Genomic DNA, 20941 nt, shown 5'->3' on the forward strand with positions numbered 1-20941 from the left:
AAAAACATAATGAGGTCATAGAAAGAACTTGAAACAAATGCCTCCGCCCTTGAGGCGTCGCCAAAATCCATTTTCAGCCCACAAAATACAGAATTCTATAATAACGAAAGACTATACAGACTATACTAATCTCGCTTCAAAGCAGGATCCGTGTTATTATCATCGCTTTGTACTCATTGAAAATATACAGAAATCCGCATAAAATATAAAATAGTCTAAATACATTCCATTGTGATATATAGTAAATGAAGAGTTCCAGATAAAGCGCACAACAATACGTCAAAGTATTGACAAATATACAAATGAGGACATACCATTTTCTTGGTACCGTCCATGACTATCTCCTCCACCTGTTTGTCGATAGTGAAGGAGTTGGTGTGCTCCCCCACCTCCGTGACTGTGGTCCAGGTGAACCTGTCGCTGTCCTGCAGTATCTCAAACGTCGGCTTGGCGGCGTTGCCGATCTTTCTCATCTCTTCGCCAACACCTGAAAGATATGTTTATGGTGCTTCTTTGACTCGTCTGCCTTCTTTAGTTTCTCATTATCAAACGAGGGGAATCATGAATAGATGAAGGTTCAAACTCTTCTTCTGGATAATATCTATAGTTTGCATCTATCTTGAAGGCTATCATCAGATTGTAGGAACTCTCTCACCACATCCACAGCCCCTTTAGGAGGTATAGAGAACATACATCAAAAGAGATGATCGTCTCATCCTCTTGGACCACGATGTCTTTGATCTTGTCAACAAAATCATTGCTGTTTTTGACATGATGAACCGATTTTCCAACAAGAGTTGATCTTGGCCAAGAAACGAGCAAGTTCGTAAGTCACTGATTGTATACTTGAAACGATAGGTCGCTGGGGGATGTCTACTTTGTGGATCTTGGGAAGTCCATAAAACGCTGGCGGTTGTTGTCCTTTGGGATACAACTTTAGATACGTCAATCTATCAATGACCTTAGCGTTCTCAAGTTCCTTCAAAGCTACATTAATCCTAGTTCTGTAGCTGGGAGTCGGGTCCTTTTTCAAGAGTAAATACGTGTCCTGATCTTGCAACAAGTCTTGAACTTTTGTATTGTACTGCTGTTTGTCTAAAACAACGGTGCATCTCCCTTTATCTGCCGGGAGAATCACAATATCGGTATTCTTGGAAAGATCTTGTGCACATAAAGATTTTTCTTCGATGTCGTTTGTCCAACGATGACTTCAACGAGGTACTCGGAATCATGGTGGTTTTTTTTCGAATAGTTATGTACGTAGGTGCTTTGCCACTCCTCACTATATTTAGTCAAACACACCTACTAGTATACTCTTTTCGGTAAGTGTACAGCCTACAAATGCGAACTATGTACATGCCCATGCATGCAGCGACCGTGCGTATACGTATTTATTGCCGCTTAGATATAGAAACAAAACATCCCTCTCTCCTGTTGCATGCGGAAGTTTTAATGATCGCAATATGATAAGCATGATACAGTACACTTCACCATACCCTCATCACAGGGGCCGCGCAAACCCGTACATGGTGACCGTCCGAACTACGCCCCCTATCTGCCAAGTTAGGAAATGGAATTTTGGCGTGGCGCTGCAGAATTCGACGCCCAGCCAAGCCCAGATCATTCCAAGGCAAACCAATTCACGAATTCGAAAATAACGTACGTTTTATCTAATAGAAAGATTTTCTCTTAAAGTCACAGAATACGTGTGCCATTTCCATTAAATCGAGCATGTCACCAAATCGTACTATCAAGTAGAGTGATGTACACATGTAGAACAGATGAACGAATCATACATGTATTCGAAAGTAACATACGTTTTACCTGATAGAAGGATTTTATTGAATATTTACCGTCCTTCCCTTTCACTTGTCAAGAAATCGCATATACTGAGCACAAAAGTGGTGATGTAGAATTTGATTTAAGCAAAAGTGTACACAATCGAAAACTTATGAATTATCATATGAACTATCATATGTAACAGATACCCTACCTATGGCCCTCATGAATTCGTCGAAGTTGTCCGACGAATCCAGCGTCCAAGTCCCGGTGTAGCTGTTTGCTGCCATCGTGTCTCTTTCGTCCCGAGCTGTGTTGTTCAACTTGTTGTGGTCTGTCTATCTAGACTTCGTGTGATTCAGAAGTAGGTCAATCAAGACCCCATACCCGTAGAACACTCATACATGCTTTAGCTTCAAGGCACCCTATAGGTGTCATTCACATATGGACCCAACCATCTTCATAAGTGGGTCAGTTAAGATCCCATACGTGTAAAGCACGGTGCATGGTGCACACTGCACCCCCGCGTGGTCTTCACATATGGACCAAACCATCTGCAGGTCTTGGTCATAAGATCATTGATTCAGTGTGACGTTTGAACCCATGTGGCTGGGTAAAGGCGTGTTCAGTCCATAAACAACTTGCTAGACATTACAACACGTACAGCAGACATGGTCAGCATAGATAAACGTCGTCTGAATCTGATAAAGATACTCTCCAAGCAGAGGTTGAATCGCGGAGATGTAGTAGTAGTCGCGAAATTTACAGGCGCGCACCTCAGGCTTACAAATTTCGCGACTACTACTATATCTCCGCGACGCAACCTCTGCTTGGAGAGTAGATAAAGAGACATCGCATTAGCCTTGTATACATGTACATTAAGCGTGACGAGGCATTTATTTAAGCGCAGTTCTTGTGCTCCTATATATCAGACTGTACATGCAGTGGATGCACAGTCCGTATGATTCTCTGCGGTATGTACTGGTCTATCGACGTCGCTGACCACGAGTCACGCACAGAATCAAAGCACAGAAACAACGTTTATTTTGACATGATATAACATTCATGTTCCTCCTGAAAATGCTTTCATATGTTCAGCCATATTAGATACATCCAGGCATATGCAAGCTCGCTTTCATCACGCAATAGCGGCTTTCACAAAAGCATACGTTAGGGAAATATCATAGGGTTTATATATTTCCTTTGAGACACAATTATCACACTTATTTGTATTATATAGAACTATATGAATTTAACATAAATACATAATATACAATATGAAAAAAATCCTTGATTTTTAATACCAGTTGTAATGGAAATCATGCCTTTAGATCTCTATTCTTTGGTAGAAAATCCTTTGTCGAAGTAACTGGTGTGTTGCTGAATGCAATATCGCACATACATCGATAAATAGCTTTGTCAGCAACGTCGTTTGGTCCACGTAGTGGTAGAAATCTGATGGTGGTAATGTATATATATTCATATATCCTAAGTGAAGACTAGTGTCCTTGTGCTCGCGTTACTTCGTCCTCTCCTCGCGTGATTTCGTGTGACCTTGAACCTCCTGTCTGGAGTACCGTCCACGTTCAGGAGCGCCCCCTGTGGAGACTTCTGCAAAAGTGCATCCCTGTTGAACTTCCATCTCATGTCCGGAGACCTGTTCACGTTTAGCGGCACTCCTTGCGGGGATTTCACGCAGAGCGATTCCCTGTTCTCCGCCCAGCGCATGTCGGGCGTTCCGTTCGTATTTCTGGGGCTTCCGTCAGGGGAGCCGAGCATGCTGCTCCTGTTCACACGAATGCGCATGTCCGGAGACCCGTCGTACTTGTTGAGTGGGCTGTTGGAATACTTCACACGGCTTAGCTCTCCCGAAGACAGCCTCGTTGGCGTCGCAAAGAGAACTGAATCTGAAGATGACGATGTTGAACTTGACCTCGAGAAGTCTCGCGATAACTTACGGGAACTGGGAGTCACTCCAATATCAAGTGGAGTATCTTTCTCCTCCTTTCCTACCCCATCTTCGCAATACAGGCTATCCACTGCTTCTGAATCGACTGTTTCAATTTTTGGCATAGCAAATTCCTCTTCTCCGTCACATTTCTCCATTTTGGTATTATCCGATGAGGAGCTGGGACTTGACGATGTCGATGAAGAGAATGAGAAGAAAGACAAGAAAGAATAGAAGGAAGAGGACGAAGACTTTCTAGAAGACGCCAGACACGCCTGCTCCTCCTCACAACCACTATCTAAAGACTCTGCCTTTGGTGTCGGGTTTCCAACAAAATGTTCTTCACCACCAAGCGATTCGTCTGTGAACGACATGACATTGTCCTCGTTGTCGCTTTCGTCGGACAGGATTGATGATTGCTCTTTGATGTATGTTCCAACATCGTGTTCAAGATCATGACTTTCAACGATGGCTGCTTCACTCTTGGCGCTACCCTCTGCCTTTAGAGGTTCAAACAAACCATGGAATACAGGTTTCTGCATCGTGTCATTATTGACGTCATCACTGTCGTCATCGACAAAGGAATTAGCACATCTACCATCATCCCTTGATTCCTCGCGTGTGTCTTCTTTCTTTACGTCTGAATCTTCCACATTTTCCAGTCTGTATGTTGTAGCAGTAAGCTCAACTCCATGGTCAAGGCTGGGGGTTTCCGTTGACGCAGCCTTTACAGACGTTTCGAGGGCCTGTGGTTCTAAGTGTTCTGATTTCACAGGACTTAGAGATTCAACATTGCGACTTAGAGATTCAACATTGCGACTTAGAGATTCAACATCGCTGGTGTGACTTGTGGAAGAGTTGTAGGTCTGTTCATCGCCACTTGGCTCCGATTTAACGGGGGTGACTTCAGACACAGACGACTGTGAGTCATGGGAATGAAGTGGGCCCTCTTCTCTATCTGCGGGGACATTTTGGTCACCTTCGCTGAAGCCGTTTCTCTGTTCATCTTCAGTTGCCTCCGGGTCATTTTGGCTTTCAAGAACATGAGCACCATGTCGCTGAGGTCGTCCAACTTGACACACATGTACATCTGCAGCGCCTTGCGTTTTGATTGGCTGTCGTTTCTGCCTCCCCATTGGTTGAAAGTTTTGCAGAGATGGGATTGGTCGCCACCCTTGCACCAATAACCTGCCACCACCATGGCTGCTCTGAGGCGCGAGGCTACGCGTGTTGAATTTTGCCCTCCTCGGTTTCTTTGCGTGTCTCTGCGGTGTCCTTCGAATCAGTGTCGACGTCACACGTACAAGATGTACACTATAAGCCAGGGTGTTCACAAGCTGTTGTGGGAACACTTCTACCAATGGAAACAACGTATCAAGGATTGTTTTCAGCTGTAGCAGAGCTACTGACATGGTCTTTACCAGAGCAACCTCACCAACTTTGCCCACGACAGTTACGATTGGCTCCAGTACCTGATGTTTTACAACCTTTGGATAGCGCAATACAATGCTGACGTCATTGGTCCCGTAGTTCTGTGGCTGACTTTGAAGAATACCTGTAGGTCTTGCGGTTTCCTGAGAAACTGGAGTTTGCGAAGTTTCGTCGAACAACTTTGTCAGGTTTCCTCGCATCGTTTCCATCATAGTCAGAGACGCTGTCTTTGGAGTGAGTGCACCACTGTAAGAGGTATTCGGGTCTTCAGTCATAGCTTTAGGATGTTCCGCTTTTGGTGGTGAAGACTTTGTGGTTGCTGTGAAAGTGCGCCCCGAAAGACTGTAATGGGCGCTATCTTCTACTTTGGTGTGCCTCTGTGCGGGGAATGTATCCGCCGGTACAAAACCTCCAGTCGGTCCATGCGACGGCTGTACCACTACGGTAGGTGTGATTGGCCCCTCAGAAACATGATTGACACTCCTTGGCAACCTTGTGTTGAACAACCATATCGGACTCTGTCTGTGTTCCCAAATATCTCTGTACCGTTGTTTTGGAACGGCCCTTGGTGCGGAATGGAAAGTGAGCTGAGGTTGGTCACTCAGATCTTCACAGAAATTCTGAGGCAACTGTTGGGGGTCTGGTACATGATGAATTTGCCAAACGTCAGAGGGTTGAACTTGAATCGTACCCGTTTTCCAGAGAGTCGACGTTCCCTTTCGCAGCCACCATGAACTTGAGACTAAGTCCCTGGGTGTTACATTAGAATATGGCACCCCCTCCGAATTGTGATGGTATCTCTCATTGCCATTTCTGCAATAACGTTTCCTTGGAACACCTGTCTTTGCTTTCGATTTTGCAAAGTTTTCCTCAATCTGCGCATGTTTCCAGGCCGTCGATTTCAAGTTCAATGACGTATTATCATACCTTGTGTCGTCATGTTGCTTTTTCTGCTGAAGTACCACCGCGTTGTTGAAGACCTGTCCGATATTGTGTCTGAACGTGGTAGGTTGAAAGCGCACCACAGCGACTCCCATACGTACTGCATGTTCTTGGACTTGGTCAGCGAGGCTAGAATCCACCGACGCTACGAGTACGGCATGCGTGCAGTCCTCGTCAAGGGCATAATTCGCGAGAAAGTCGATTTCCTGGATTCGCAGTTCTTTCCTCTTGAGTTGATGGCAGTCGATCAGCAAACGTTTTCCTGTGGAAACAGTACACATGAAACATCATCCTTCTACAAACATGCCGTGAATAGAATGCAGAAGTGCGCACTGACAATTATTCAGAGAAGCATTCACCCAGAAAAAAAATAGAGAATTTCATGCCTTCGTAAAATATTAAGAGTTTTTAAAAACGTCTCGCTTTCTTTTTCATTGGGAATTTCTCACTAATTCTAGATTTGTGTGTACATTTTCCTACCTTCCTACAGGACCTTGGGCCTTGGGCCAAAACACCCTTCCAATCCTGAAAGTCTCCAGATAAACCATTTCCCGCCTCACATTTTCCCTCCTTGGACTGGGCCAGCGAGAACAAACTTTCACAAACACCAAGGGACAAGCAAACAACCGAAAACCGGAGGTAAAAAAACAAATAATGGAAACGTCCAAATCTAAACCTACCCGATATTTTGTCGGTCACCTTGATGTCTATAAGTGTGCTCGGTCCGTTGTGAATGTGTTCCTTCAGCACATCCAGCCTATACCTCTTGTTAGGGAAAACCTCATTCACTTCCCGTTCTATGTTGTCCAATAGCTCCGCCCACCTCATCGTGAAGGGCGTGGTCTGTAAATGGTATAAAAGATAAGGTTATGTATTTTAAGAGAGATCAGATTGGAAATTCAAGAACAAAATCTATCATTTTTATGCTAATGTGCGAGAAACAAATTAAAAGGCATTTTATTGAAATATAATCCTGTACATACCCAGTCGAAATACTTCAGTACACTTCATAATTTCACCGGCCCTCATTGACCATGAAATATTTCCTCGTCCAGCCTTTCATTTACAAATTTCACACAAGTATTTGCAAGATCTGATATATTCCCATATGTTAAATGCTGCTGTACTGAAAACAATTACAACGCTGTGACAGCAACCTAAAATACATTGTACATTACACTCACCTGATATCTCGATAAACAACCAAAGCTTAGACCCACTTACACTGTTGAAACGTAAGGTATAATTCCAGAAAAGATACCACTATGAGACATAGAACGTATTTCTTAGACCTTTCAGCCTAAGATCTGGTCAGCCGCTGCAGTTCTGAACACGTACCTTCTTAGTACGTGTCTTGATTGCTAAATTGTGTTTACTAACGACAGAGCCACCGTACTTACACCATGTGTACTGCATTATCTAGATCTGGGTTTTGGGTATTACATTGCAGCTTGGCAGGGGGAGAAACTTTAAACTGGCGGGGTGACAGGCACAAAGCTTGGTTTACATTTAGGATGGATCTTGTAGCATGACTCATATACGCCAGGGACCTGAATTCTCACTTGGAAAAAGTAAAAAGCACAAATGTAGTGCAACCGTTTTCTCGGGTGATTTAAGGCCACTTTGATGTAAAGCAAGTTGACAAGATCAAAAGATCAATTTCCTTTTGGCATGACTTTCTTTTTCCTGGGTTCAGCGGGGCATGTTCTTATCTTGGCCTCATGACTTCCATTTCCGCCCCCCCCCCATGAGCCGACCCGTAACCACCTATCAACATGATGTCATCCTTACTCCAGATGGTAAAACGTTAGACTAAAATCCATCGGATATACAACTTTTAAATCTGACAGACTTATGATGTGTTAAGTGTAATATTTACATTAGAAACTACATTAGCTATGATACAATCGTCCCACGGGACAGGTTTATGCCGATAATCATTTATGCTCTTGGAATCGGTGAATCAACTTCACGTGCATCTGGCAATGAAAACTGTGAGGGGAAGTAAGCTTGATGGGCTGGTCCACGTTTGGAATATCTACTTAACTTTGTCAGTCAAAGGGGTTACATTGAGTTGTACTATAGTCAACATTTAAAAAGGCAGTTAATCCCCTCTTGATCTTAAATAAGATATAGAATTGACATTGTCATGTCGTACAAGTCCTCCAAGACTGTACTGTGTTTGGTTTTTATGACAATCCGCCAGAAAGCAAACGTACACTTTTATTACCTCCATGAAAAAATGGAGGTATAGTTTTGAGTGTGTCTGTGTGTGTGTGTGTGTGTGTGTGTGTCTGTCTGTGTGTCCGCATATTTGTGGTCATCATAACTTGAGAACCTCTTGATGGATTACGATGATATTTGGTATGTGGGTAGGGGTTGGGAAGACGAAGGTCAAGGTCAATTTTGGGCCCCTGATGTGTGACCTTGGTACTGCAGCGCAACTTCCGGTTTTGCTATCTCAATGTTCTGACCGTGCTATGGTCATGATTTTTAAGAATTAGATAGCTCTTGTGCTCAGGAAAAAATGACGTAAGTTTGGGCCCCCTGGCGTCTAGTTTTGGGATAGCAGGGGCATTTTTGTCAAAAACTTCTGACAAGGATAACTCAAGAAGGGAACAACGGATTTTCATGATTTTTGGTATGTAGGTACCTTACACAATGTTGTACAAGATATTATACTAATTATGCAAAATAGGAGTATATTTGCATAATTAATGAGGATATTCTGTCATAGCAATTTTTTCAATGTATCTCTTGTCCTGGATGTGATATGGTCTTGACATTTGGCTGGTAGATAGCTTGCAGTGTCATGACAAAGTGGGGCAGGTTTCAGCCCCCTAACATTTAATTTCGGAACTGCGGGGGCATTTTTGTCAAGACATTCTAAAGAGGATAACTGCAGAATGGATTGATGGATTGGCAAAATATTAGGCATGCGGGTATCTTAGGCAAAGATGTTTATAATGATATACATGTTATGCAAATGAGGACTTAATTTGCATAATTAATTAGGAAATTGTATAATTCCATTGTTTTCAATAACTGGACTTCAATAAATGTAACACATATTAATTATGATAGGTAGAATATATGCAGATACCAAATATGGTAATGAGGAACTTATTTGCATACTTTATGTAAAAATTGCAAAACTGCTTTATGATTAATAATGGGAATTTTATAATTGTGACATGTGTACGTTAGTCAATGGTGAACAATACCATGCATAAATTATGTTAATGTGTTAGTCAATTGCATGAAATTTACGAAAGCTCTAAATTTTCATGGAGGTATGAGGTCGCCGAACTCTAGTTCTTCTCTGTTCTAGATCATGATACGTATTCCCTATTTTGGGGCCCCTTTTCCTTTTCCACAGTGCCTCACACTCACAGAGAAGTGAATGGCGTTTTTGTACAACTTCACAATCTCTGTTGACAAGATCTTTTTAGACCGTTTGCGATTATGCCTATTATACACTACACAGCAACAGTTGAAGTCAAAGAGAAAACGTTGGAAGACTTTGGACACTAAAGCCTTTAGTACAATACAACCCTAAACCGTCTAACGGAAAATGCTTGGTGGCGGCTAAGAGGCCATTGTTTATCTTCCTCTCTTAAATTAATGAAGATATATTTATAGAAGTCAAAAGCAAACTGTTCAAACAAACCTATGCAAATAGCGCAATTTTAGTGTTCTTTCAAACGACCAAATGTCCGCCAAAATAACGTTATAACGTTGTATCTTATGCTAAGCTACTATGATTACCCGCATAACTGTAGGGATGTGGTAATCATGTAATTTTGCTCTTTATGGCTGTAAAAATTATAGATTTCCCTCCTCTTTTTCTCGCGTTGTGGACTGCTTTGGGTGGAATTACAATTGGAAGCTTTTTTTTTTTTGGCATTCAGTAGCTCAATTTTGGAAGTGCATTACACGATACCAACTTAGCAATGCCCCAATTCTCTTCAGTGCTAACTCGTGACCTGAAAAACGCGGTTTGGGGTGTTCACTCAAGGGGCATGACCCGAATAAACACTAGATACAATACCGTGTCGTATCTGGTTTACACAAAAATGTCGGCAAAAGCTCAACATCAAGTGTGCCCTGTGCTACAACTGCGGTGAACTCTACCCAACTACAGACCAGTGCAGGCGATCTATGTATAAAACTGTCACTGAACGTGCTTTGGCCAGGCAAAAAGCATTCAATACAGCAAACATATTCATGTGCTCTCCAATACGACAATCTAGTAGAAAATTACAGATGCAAACAGTTTGCATACCTTTCGAGTATTTTGCAGAACAAGACGCACTGAAGTCACACAAGTCTCCAGGTCCAGGATATTATCCACATGGTTGTAACCTTGACTTTGTAGATCGAAGTATCACACCCATCTTCTGCAAACTGTATGGCGCAATAGCATAACGGAGCCCAACGTCTTCTTACTTGACCTGTTTGTTTTCTAAGTGACTTCCGTATGTTCGCTCAGACCCTTGGCATGTGGGCCATACCAAACATCTCCTTCCCTAAAATATGTCTAATTTCTTCACCACTTTGCGAACCAGAACTTATTCAGAATAAAACACCTTTGTTGTGTATATTGGATGCAACTGAATGCACAAATTGATGCATATTTTGATGACATTTGCTTTATTCTATAATGAATTCCCCATGAATAAAGTGGAATATTCCAACATGAGCCAATGCCCAAGAGGAACCGCCTTTCCACGTTGGAAGCGGTGATGTCATCCTTGTGCTATATTTCAGCCGTTCGTTAGACTAGAGTAACGTTAGCTGCGGTTGGTCTTGGGTATTGGAAAGGATCAACTTCGCGGGAAAATCCGTTATTGGCTAAGTCTGGAAGGTTTTGATGGATTTTTATATGACAAGTGTACAAAAATATTGTAATCAGGGTGTCTCAATGAGGATGGGAATATCTGACATTTGTGTGAGTTCATGTACATAAAACGACAGCCTGGCTATATTCAATTCCTGATGACTTTCTAGGATGGATTATCATGGCAAAATACTTTTTTTATGGTTGATTAAGTTTGGCGATTTCTCGTAGAACGGTTCTGTATTTCATTTTTATAGTGATGACAAAGTTAATCATAAAGAGTGTGCATAATTGATCGATTATTCATATTATTTGCAGGCTAATAGTTGAATAGCTCTGTATTTGTCTGTCTAGCTCTTTATTTTCCCGACACCTCAATCCTTTCCTATAAATGGTAACAGGAGGTTTCGAAATGTCAGCAGCGCTCCCTATTGGCGATTCTCATACCTGCAGCAGCATTTTTCACACGCCGAGTTAGTTTCCTTTTCCATAGCGTTTCCCCAACAATGCATATAATCATGAGATATATGATTGACCCATAATCCAATTGTAACCAAGAGAGGACGCCTTTTCTTTTCGTCCCTTTAAAGTCAGCGGCGTGGGAATGTTTTGTGGGTCAGGGTAAAGAATGGACAAAACGTTGTGTTATGTCTTGTGTGGAAGGGCCAAGAACGATGTTAACTGTCTATTAACACATTTGCTGCAATAATAATTACACCTGGACCCGACAAAATTCTATCTATGAAACTCAACGGTTGGAGGCAGTTCTTATATATACAAATGATCATCTGTTGGGTGACATGGCTAGTATATAAAGTAATGATAATGTTATGTAGATATCTATGCATTCATCATTTTGCGTGGATAAAACATTTTGGACTCTTTTTTTACGATTTTCCATATGTAAATTTTGGACAAGAAGTAAGCCAAACCTGCCTTAAGTTATATTAGTTGAATATATATACATATATACGAAAAGGGAATGGTGCATATTCCACATTCTTCACTTAAGTGAACTACCTTTTTTGTCGGCTTCTTGTCAAAGGGGTTATTGTTGTTTACTGAGCGAGTCATGACTGCGGGCTATACCATTTGGAGGGGGGAAGCACTACTGATATATCGTTGAAATGTAATATAAACAGTAAAGGCAAATTCATTGTTCAGTAACAGAAATATTGATGGTATAACGCTTTATACATCATTATGACATAGGTATTGGTCTCTCGTTATGTTCAATCAGTTTTATCCCCCTTCCCCCTCAGGTATGGTACAGTCCTCGAGAGAAATACGAGTAAAGGTGGGCTAAATCAAGGTGTATTCAAATTACCAAAGGGACGCTATGTGAACAAGTGACGGCTTTAGAACCAACGTCTCTCTCCCCGTTTAGACGACATCTTTGCTCCATTTCTCCCATATTTACCAACCTCCATCCCCAACATGATAAGGTAAGTGTTGTGATAACCTGTTTATCGCATTGTTATCTTTTGTACTGGTCATTACAGGTTTAAGACCGAAAAGCTATGTGCATAACGGGACCTCACGTGGTCTTGCAGGTGTTAAAAGTAGGATAAGGTTTACCAAACATACGGTGCAGAATGGGTTGCAAATATGGCTTTTCGGAGACATGCTTTTAGAGATAGACCAATGAGAAAGATTGTGTTGTTTTCGAAGACATTCAAACGTTAAGAGATGATTTTGCCGGTATCTGTTCAGTAACGCACGGTTTTAAGACGGCCATATTGTTAGCCTGGCGTAAAAGACAGGCGTAGTGCTTCCAGCGGTGTCTGTCATGGATGGCGCACATCTAAGACTGAAAAGCTGTCATGCTCACACTTACGCAACATCTTCTTTATGTGGCTCCTATCATTTGGTTAATTACGTACCTCGTAATGAGGTAAAATTCAGACGACATATTTCCTGAGGTAAAAATCAGACGACATTTTTACATCACGAGCCACATGCGTCATGGCTAGGCTTCAGTTCTAAGCCTCCACGGTTTTGTTGACTAAGTAACAGGTGTCAGTGAACACAGATATGCCATGTTGGCACCGTAAAAGCCGTAGAACAAACTAAAAGTAGCTACAGTGTTTCATATGTACCTTGCAACGGATAGTAAAGGAGAATACTATAACTATGAATAATATTGTGAAGACTACAGGGATCCAGTCTTTTGTACGTAAAAAGGGTCACCTACTATACTCTGTCACAGCATTACAATGTGTATCCATGTTACGTGACCCCGTCCTATTTTAGTATTTTTAATAGTGATAATTGTTTCGGACATCCCCGTATTATTAATTTAGTTTGATACATACATGAGGATGTTGTTGATGATGTATATTTTTCTTCGTTAGCGTTTGGCTATTTATGCATGGTATGGTGTGAAAATTCTATAAATAGTAACTATGGCTAAGGGGTCATCGCTATTCATGATCCTCTGGCATAACGCTGACCACAAAAGCAGTGTTCATTCTCAGCCGTCATCCTTCTGACGCCTTCTCGATCATGCAGACCACAAAAGCACTTATGTTTAAAACAAAATATTAACGCATTTACGAGAATTGCTTTCATGGCGTTTTAACAGTAGTTGTGCTTGCTGAATTGTATTTGAATATGTCTATTCTAAAGTATTTAGTATTTCCAAAATGCCCTTACTCTGTGATGAACAGGCAAAATTTCAATTTGTTTTATTCTGATAAATCCGATACCTTTAGGTTGTATGTGTGCGAAATTAAATGTCAAATACCTTATGACGTTACACGTTGTGTAAATGTCTTTGCGAAAGCGTTTGACGCAAAATCTAAACCTTAAAACTACAGGAACAGGTGGTTGTGTCAGGTTTGTTATCCGTTAAAAGCGTGTGTTGCTAGCTGCAGGGGTGCTGTTGTGTTTGCGGTAGGTTCTGTTTGATGACAGGTTCTTCTTACTGCTCCAGTTCGCGTCTGATCAGGCAAGACCAGGTGTCCACACAGAGGTCAAAGGGCACTGTCTGTGTGAGTACTCTCCAAGCATAGGTTGATGGGGAAAATCGTGACCTTTTTCTTATATACCATATTTTTCTGTAAGTTATCCCCACCAACGTTTGTTGGTGGGTCAGGCTAGCTGACATAAAGATGGTTGTAAGAAAAAGGTCACGATTTCCCTATCAACATTTACTTGGAGAGCATACATGCGCACAATGTAGGTCTGGTGCCCTGGTTATGTACACGTCCTGTCAGAAGTCTATTAAGGGATAGTACAGTAATTTTCATTGAGGGCATGTATAGGGTAAAGCCAGTGCTAGATACTAGTACCAATCACAGCAGACACACACATAAAAAGATGGAGTGCATGCATTTCCGGACAGGATACACGTGAACATGTATACAACGTTTAACGTTACATGCTGGGGGCAAAAATATCTGCAGGTGTTTATTATGACTCAGGTTAGGGTGACGCATATAGGCACCAGGTACGAGGTGACAGCTACATTTCCTCTGCCTACAAGAGTTTTCCCAAGAATTATAATTACCAAAGTGACGTCAGGTTAGCAAAGTGACGTCTGCTTTTTTCATCTTCGTATCCCGTCTTTTTTTGTTTTTTATAGCCGAAAGTTGTTGAGAACATTTCTGACTACCGCTCCAATGAACTGTCCCCTGCGTCCATTGCCCCATGACGTGTGTAAATACAGTAGTCAACACCATCCAGTCACTCAAACAAACAGTGTAAACTCACATGTGTCCAATAAGTACTAGCACTTGACAAGTATGTTTTACTCTACATACTAGCCCAGTTCGCTGTTCATGTAGGTCAGACATTTTTGCACTGTTTTCATGTTGAGTTTTAACTTCGTTACCGTTACCGGCGCAATCTTTAATCTAATAGCTCAGTACCGTGAGAGTTGTGGTTTTCTTTTGGTCATGTTTTGAGTTTCTGCCCAAATTTGAAGAGTGCGGAAGTTTTGGCGCGCGGGAAGTGTGTACATTCCTTCGCTCTGACGAAGGTGGCTGTTTTCAAGGTCAATATCCGGGGACAGTTCATTGACCCACGAACTGGGTGTAACTGTCATTTAACTTGTAAAAAGTGTAATTTTCTTGTCTATTTATACATTTTACAAGCATTCATTTTGAGTGCGATGTCAAAAAGTACTTAAAAGTAGTATATTCAAAGCGTTTTTTTTACTTAAGTATACTTATTACGGTGTTTACTAACTTAAATTTGCCTAGGCGCCTTTACATTTACCTTGCATATCGCATTTCTATGGATCTGTTTTCCTTTCGCATTTAAAGGTGTGATTGAAGGAAATGACCTTTAACCTACGATTTGTTTTACTTGTAGAACAATGGAAAGCCTAGGGGGCCTTGAACCATTATGTCAACACACCTATAGTTTGACATGCCGGCGCTGCGACAAAGGATTAGATTAGGTAATGGATCGTGGGAACGGGAGGTCAGGAGGGCACAAGTTCTGTGCGATTGTTTTCCCTTGTTTGGTTTGGTCCTGTGGTTACTGTTCACTGCGGTAGACCTGTATCAAACAATTCAACAAAACAAAAGTATGAAAACCATCCAGCAATTACAGAATAAGAATGTATGAATATAGTATCAAACGAAAAAGTGTGAGATAATAATCATATGCACTGAAATGTTTGAAATAATATTAACAAACTTTGGAATATACATATGAAAGTGAACAAAAATGAACTGAACAGAAACGTATGAAATGATTATAACAGAAACGTATGAAATTAGATTATATCAGCAGAAATTATGAAATAATCTATGAACAGAAAACTTTTGAAATAATCATATGCAAATAAAATGGTCATAACAGAAATATATGAAATAATCATATCAACAGAAATGTAGGGAATAATCAATTACATAATGTGCCCCACCTGTATCAAGCTTTGAGTCTACACATGCGTAAAACACCGGGCCTACCTTACATCTGCTTGGAGATTAGACCTGTCTAGGTCGTTGACCTCAGCTACTGTCTCTTTTTGTAAAAGTTGTTCATAAAATTGCTCAAGAAGACCACTCAGGTAAAGAATAAAATCTGGTCTATGTGTACAGGTGGTCACTGTTCAGAGTATGTGTCAAACAAACAAACAAACAAACAATCAAAAATATCTAACTTATTTTTCTAAGAGAAAAAAGCGGCTATTTTGGACAGGTGGTCCTTATGTAAAGATGGTACTGTGCAGGTCTCACTGTAGTTTATAACGTCCTTGGTGGTATTTATATACTCCCTCTACTCTACGCAATATTAGTTAAATGAATCGAATCAACATTTCACTATAAATCTTCCAACACCGCATCCCTCTGTGAAAACTTCTACAAGTTGATACACATGTATAATATTACATTGATTTATATCAGTTTCGATGTATTTTGATATTTCATAACCGATTTCATTGCCTATAGGAAGCTTGTTAAACGGAGAAATGTTCTGAACCCTGAAAAAAACCGGGTCAGCCAGCTCACGAAACCAACGCACTAACCCTTAGTCTAAAGTGTCCGGAGCAGTTAGTCTGGCACTTGAACCACTGTTACAAACCTTATCGCAGCCATGGACTAAATTTGACATAGTCTAAGATGACGCACTAACTCAAATTTAGACCTTTAGACTAAGGTTTAAACCTTAGTCTAAATGTTAGTGCGTCATCTTGAACTATGTAACAGAAGACCATATATGGCAAGGAATGGCGTCCTTGGGTAAACATGACGTCATAATATCGTGCGCAACTTAGACTGTATTGTACTGTATTCATAAGCCGCAAAGACGGAAATGTGGTAATGTACGGAAATATCGCATGAATAAGCCATTCTACTGTAGCTTCCGTAAGGGTTAGTTCAGAACTATCGTGAGTGGGGATTGGTGGTACCCCCCCTCCTTTATATCGTTTGTAAAAACCCTCATTCGTCGCCTTGTCCTTGGATTTGAAAGTCTTCATACACTGTACAACAAAAACACAACAACAGCAAACGCGACCCATGCGACCCATGCGTTATTGTTGTGCTGCACAATAAAGGAAAATTGGTGATTATTAGGGATAAGAAAGAGAAAAGAGGAGAGCCGTCGGAGCAATGATGCCGAAAATTGGGCACTTTTGTAGGTCTCCCTTCTGTCTGAGGGCGCCAGTTTGGAATTTGCAGCTGGAAGTAGAAGAGTCCCATTCATGTGCACCAAGGAATATATTAACAACGGCGCCTCTTTAGACAGCTTGAATTATGATATGGGAAGGGACATGTTGTTCGTCAAAGACAGTTGCGAAAGAAATGATGGTATAGATATCCAAGGAGGTTAAAAGTTCTTACCAATCAGCCTCAATGCACTTCGCAAAAAAGTTGAAAATGTGTGTTTTTTTCTAATGTGAAAATGTCCCAAAATTTCATGCCTTTTACATTTTTTAAAGATTCCATACACACTCGGAATGAACAGCAATTGGTTTCCTTGAAATTTGACTATAGTATCTAATATCTTTTGCCATACATGTCTAAGTTCAGCATGTGGACTTTTCATATACGACTCTTGTGTCTTGAGGACAATCATCTTTATTTTGTTGTCAATATTGATATAAGGGATCTGTCAAACACGTCCTCTGCTCCGGAGTGACACATAGCTGAAATGAACGGTCCCCTTTGTTGGTCATTCAACAACCCGTCACAGCCAATCACAACCCAGATCTCTTCCCACACTTCGCTGGGTCAAGTAGGGGGAGCAGACCTCTAAACTAGGTGTGCAGTTGTCGACATATAGCTTTCTAAGATGTTTCCTTCCCTTTCCTCTCTCCTCAGGACGATGTTGTGGTGTCTTGTCCTTCTGGGAGTCCTGAGAACGACACAAGGAGGTAAGTCTGTGCTTCTTAAAGATCAGATATGTTTCTTGGCTGTCCTGTTCTTGAAATTGAAAGGAGATCGACTGCCAGGTCGCGTAGTGTATCACACATTGCCGCGAGGCACACATACCATTGGCGACCCCAGCTACACGCCTAGCGGTACTGATACACTAAATCCCTCCCCATTTCAAGCTGTACAAATCTAACTACTATCTACAGTCACAGTAACATAGTGCAGCCCTTTTTCTGTATACTTTTCAAAGCTGATCTGAAACCAGAAGTAGACACGCTGTCGACATGTCGACAAAGCTGGTCTATATATCATGATACACTCACGATGTTTGTTTCTGTGTGGGGTGGGGTGTGAGGCTCTAAATTTTGTTCCTAAATGAGCCGTTGTTGTTTGGGTTCAATGTTTGTACATTCTTAAATTGCTTGCCAACATGGCTGTAGTGCTTGTTGACAAGACGGTGTAAGCATGATACCTTGGGGGTCTTGGCTGAGGAGTTAACGAGGTCATGCATAATTGGCTATAATCCCTTTAATGATTACAAACCCTGCATGAAGGCGTGAACTTCAAACGCTTCACGTAGTGTACATACATCGAGTTATAAACAGAACGGGATTTTGTCACAGTTTCTTCATGTTTACATAGAAGTGAAAACGTATGCACGAGAAAAATGTTGGCTGCTCGCCCAGAAAATCACCATTGTACATTTGAAATGAATGATTGTGACTAATGATACAGTCTACTGGGTCTCAATTGATAGAAAAAGTTACATGGACGTTCACGACAGTCGCAAAACCATTGTAAATGTTTCACATAAATATGGATAATATTATGGAGCTTCAAATACAGCACATTGTACATGTGCATTTGAAACAGTCGCCTTTGTAAATCACTGTACGTACGCTGGTAATTGCAATTTTTCAATCGATATCCTCCAAAGCTTTTGTTAAGTTTCCGAATGACATCTGTTTAAACCGTTAGGGGTATTTTCTACGTTTGCTCTTTGTCTGGGAAGGTATGAAATATTGCTGGATTAATTTATGTCTGGTAATAACTATGGAGAAGAGTTGACCTGTGATGACCTTTTCCGTAATCACACACGCATTTTCAATCTGTTGTGTTGTTTTCTCATAGACAATAACAGACAATACAGTGCAACGAAATATGTCTGGTTGTGCCATAAGGCTGTGAATATGCACATGTGTAATATAATGCATGCAGGGTTATGTATAAATATAGTGAGGAAACCCTTTGTTGTTACGGTTACCCTGTTTATAGTTGCCTTATAGTCTCATTTTTTTAAATTATATATATACCCTTGGCTTTATGAAAGCTTACCATTTTAATCAAAGTTGATGCTGTTCAATGGTTTGTTCTTGAAAGTCTGTGAAACTTCCAGTGCGCCAAATTCATCTTTTTGGAGCCATGTCTACCCCCACGACCCACATGGTGAAAAAAATGCGTGAAATGTGATTATCCACGCTTCTCTTGACGTCACTGTACTTCCGACCTAGAATATACCCCAACCAACGACAAATATGTGACGAGGGCCAGTTTGCAAGTGTTGTGTGCATAGTCTTGTTGAATTTATACAGTATTTACCTGAACCATTTTTGAGAAGTTTTACCAGTGCGTATGCTTGTGAAAGCTGCTCGTTTGCCTCCTGAGAAATATATCCATGTTCCTCTACGTGATAAGAGACCGGTAGATCGTATTACCATACAAACAAGACCACTGCCCGCCAATCTTGACCATTGATTCGAACAACAGGGTCAGAGGTTACCGTGGGTCGCCATCTTTGTGACGCCTGCAAAAGCCACAGTGGGCGGTCGCCCATAACAATGTACGGCGCGCAAATTCTTCAGAAAATCCCGAGTAACGCAATTATGCATGCTCCTAATCCGACTTCCCCACGTGCTAATGAGAGCTTTTCTTAAATAAATGTAGAATAGAATAAAGCGTTAAATCTGATTGAAAAACTAGGATGAATTCATGAAAACCAAAATCAAAACCGATGTCATTGGGGATTTTAGGTTTGGACCTACTCGATGAGGGGGGCTCAACAACATCCTGGAAAGTTATTTGTGGAACTATCGATCAAAACTGATTTGAAAGCGCTATATACAGCCACGTGACTCGCAAAGGTCAGCACTGATTTCTAAAAACGTGCCAACTTTCAACAAGCAAGAGTTTGTGCTATTGAACTTTTTTGTGGGGGGAGAATCGTACAAAGTACAAAAAAGAAAGTACTTTAAAATTACGTAATTAAAAAAGTTGATGAAAAACAACCAAAACACGAAAAAAAAACATATTACATCAACAACCTCCTGAAATAAGAGATCGCTCTATTTGTTTGTATCAAATAAGACTGCTTGCTTGTCATGTTGAACTTACCGTTAGGCTACTCTCAAAGCAGAGGTTAGACTCCTGCTGTTTTTAACGTTTTTTTGGTTGTTTTTATCGGGCTTTCTATTTTGTATTGTATCTTGCTGTATCAAAACCTAACTTTGGCTGGCGTACTTCAAGAAAAATGACAAAATAGAAAGCCCGATAAAAACGACTAAAAAAAACGTTAAAAAATCAGCCGGAGCGTAACGTCTGCTTGGAGAGTACCGTTAGGCATCAAGTTGATGTCTTCGAAGCGTTGTAAGTTTGAGATCGTAAATTGATGCAGGGTCGGGGACATCCAAAGATTCCTGAACGCCCTTCCTATGATACTAGGTGACTGTCACACAACGGCGCATGCAAATCAACCATCAAAGAGAGCGAAACAAGTGCGAGGGTTGTTTTCACAGAACAAGTGGTTCTCTGTGAGTCGCTGGTCTTCGCTCCTTAGACCTTTTCAACCAAGTCCTTTCTTCTCCAAACTTCTAACGAGATGTCTTGATAAGATCTAGATAAAGCAACTCAGAGCAGTCAACACAGCCGTGAAATGGTAAATTAAAACCACACACCTGTTTCAAACGCCTTTCTGTGCGTATCGTTTTATGTAAATTTGTTTACCTACTTAAAAAGGACGTTGTTTACATGTACGATCGGTGACGGGTATATAGACATTTTCAGACCACAAAAGAATTTCAGCTACCCGTTTTTAAACACAGATCACCCACACCCAGTGCTGTCTCCAAGACCCGTCCCTCCGTTCCTGGACGGAAATTACTTGTTGGGACG

General features: G+C 41.1%; 3 protein-coding genes across 5 annotated transcripts in view; 1 reads left to right on the forward strand and 2 right to left on the reverse strand.

Annotated features, from left to right (window-relative positions):
* LOC118405388 (sodium/calcium exchanger regulatory protein 1-like) overlaps window positions 1-2249 on the reverse strand; it is a 2839-nt gene extending 590 nt beyond the window's left edge. The window contains exons 1-2 of the mRNA XM_035804885.1: window positions 1994-2249; window positions 315-487 (exon numbers count right to left, since the gene is read on the reverse strand). Coding sequence (XP_035660778.1) covers window positions 315-487; window positions 1994-2069 — 249 coding nt within the window. The 5' untranslated portion in view covers window positions 2070-2249. The remainder of the gene's footprint in view (window positions 1-314; window positions 488-1993) is intronic.
* A 551-nt stretch (window positions 2250-2800) lies between these two features.
* Window positions 2801-10652, reverse strand: LOC118405930. 2 transcript variants are annotated; one of them, XM_035805785.1, is made up of 3 exons: window positions 10386-10652; window positions 6781-6943; window positions 2801-6362 (listed from the first exon to the last, which is right to left on the reverse strand). In XM_035805785.1, the coding sequence occupies exons 2-3, from the start codon at window positions 6926-6928 to the stop codon at window positions 3268-3270; spliced, it is 3243 nt and encodes a 1080-aa protein (XP_035661678.1). In that variant the 5' UTR covers window positions 6929-6943; window positions 10386-10652; the 3' UTR covers window positions 2801-3267. The 2 variants fall into 2 exon arrangements, with proteins under 2 accessions (XP_035661678.1, XP_035661679.1); XM_035805786.1 differs by lacking the exon at window positions 10386-10652 and adding an exon at window positions 7285-7763.
* A 1605-nt stretch (window positions 10653-12257) lies between these two features.
* LOC118405795 (dorsal-ventral patterning protein tolloid-like) overlaps window positions 12258-20941 on the forward strand; it is a 16646-nt gene continuing 7962 nt past the window's right edge. The window contains exons 1-2 of one of the 2 annotated variants that reach the window (XM_035805556.1): window positions 12258-12385; window positions 17720-17772. In XM_035805556.1, coding sequence (XP_035661449.1) covers window positions 12378-12385; window positions 17720-17772 — 61 coding nt within the window. In that variant the 5' untranslated portion in view covers window positions 12258-12377. Of the gene's footprint in view, window positions 12386-17584; window positions 17773-20941 lie in introns of those variants that run through there. The other variant, XM_035805555.1, reaches the window with a different exon arrangement.

The sequence above is a fragment of the Branchiostoma floridae genome, chromosome 18 (genome assembly GCF_000003815.2).
Source record: "Branchiostoma floridae strain S238N-H82 chromosome 18, Bfl_VNyyK, whole genome shotgun sequence".
Taxonomy (NCBI): Eukaryota; Metazoa; Chordata; class Leptocardii; order Amphioxiformes; family Branchiostomatidae; genus Branchiostoma; species Branchiostoma floridae.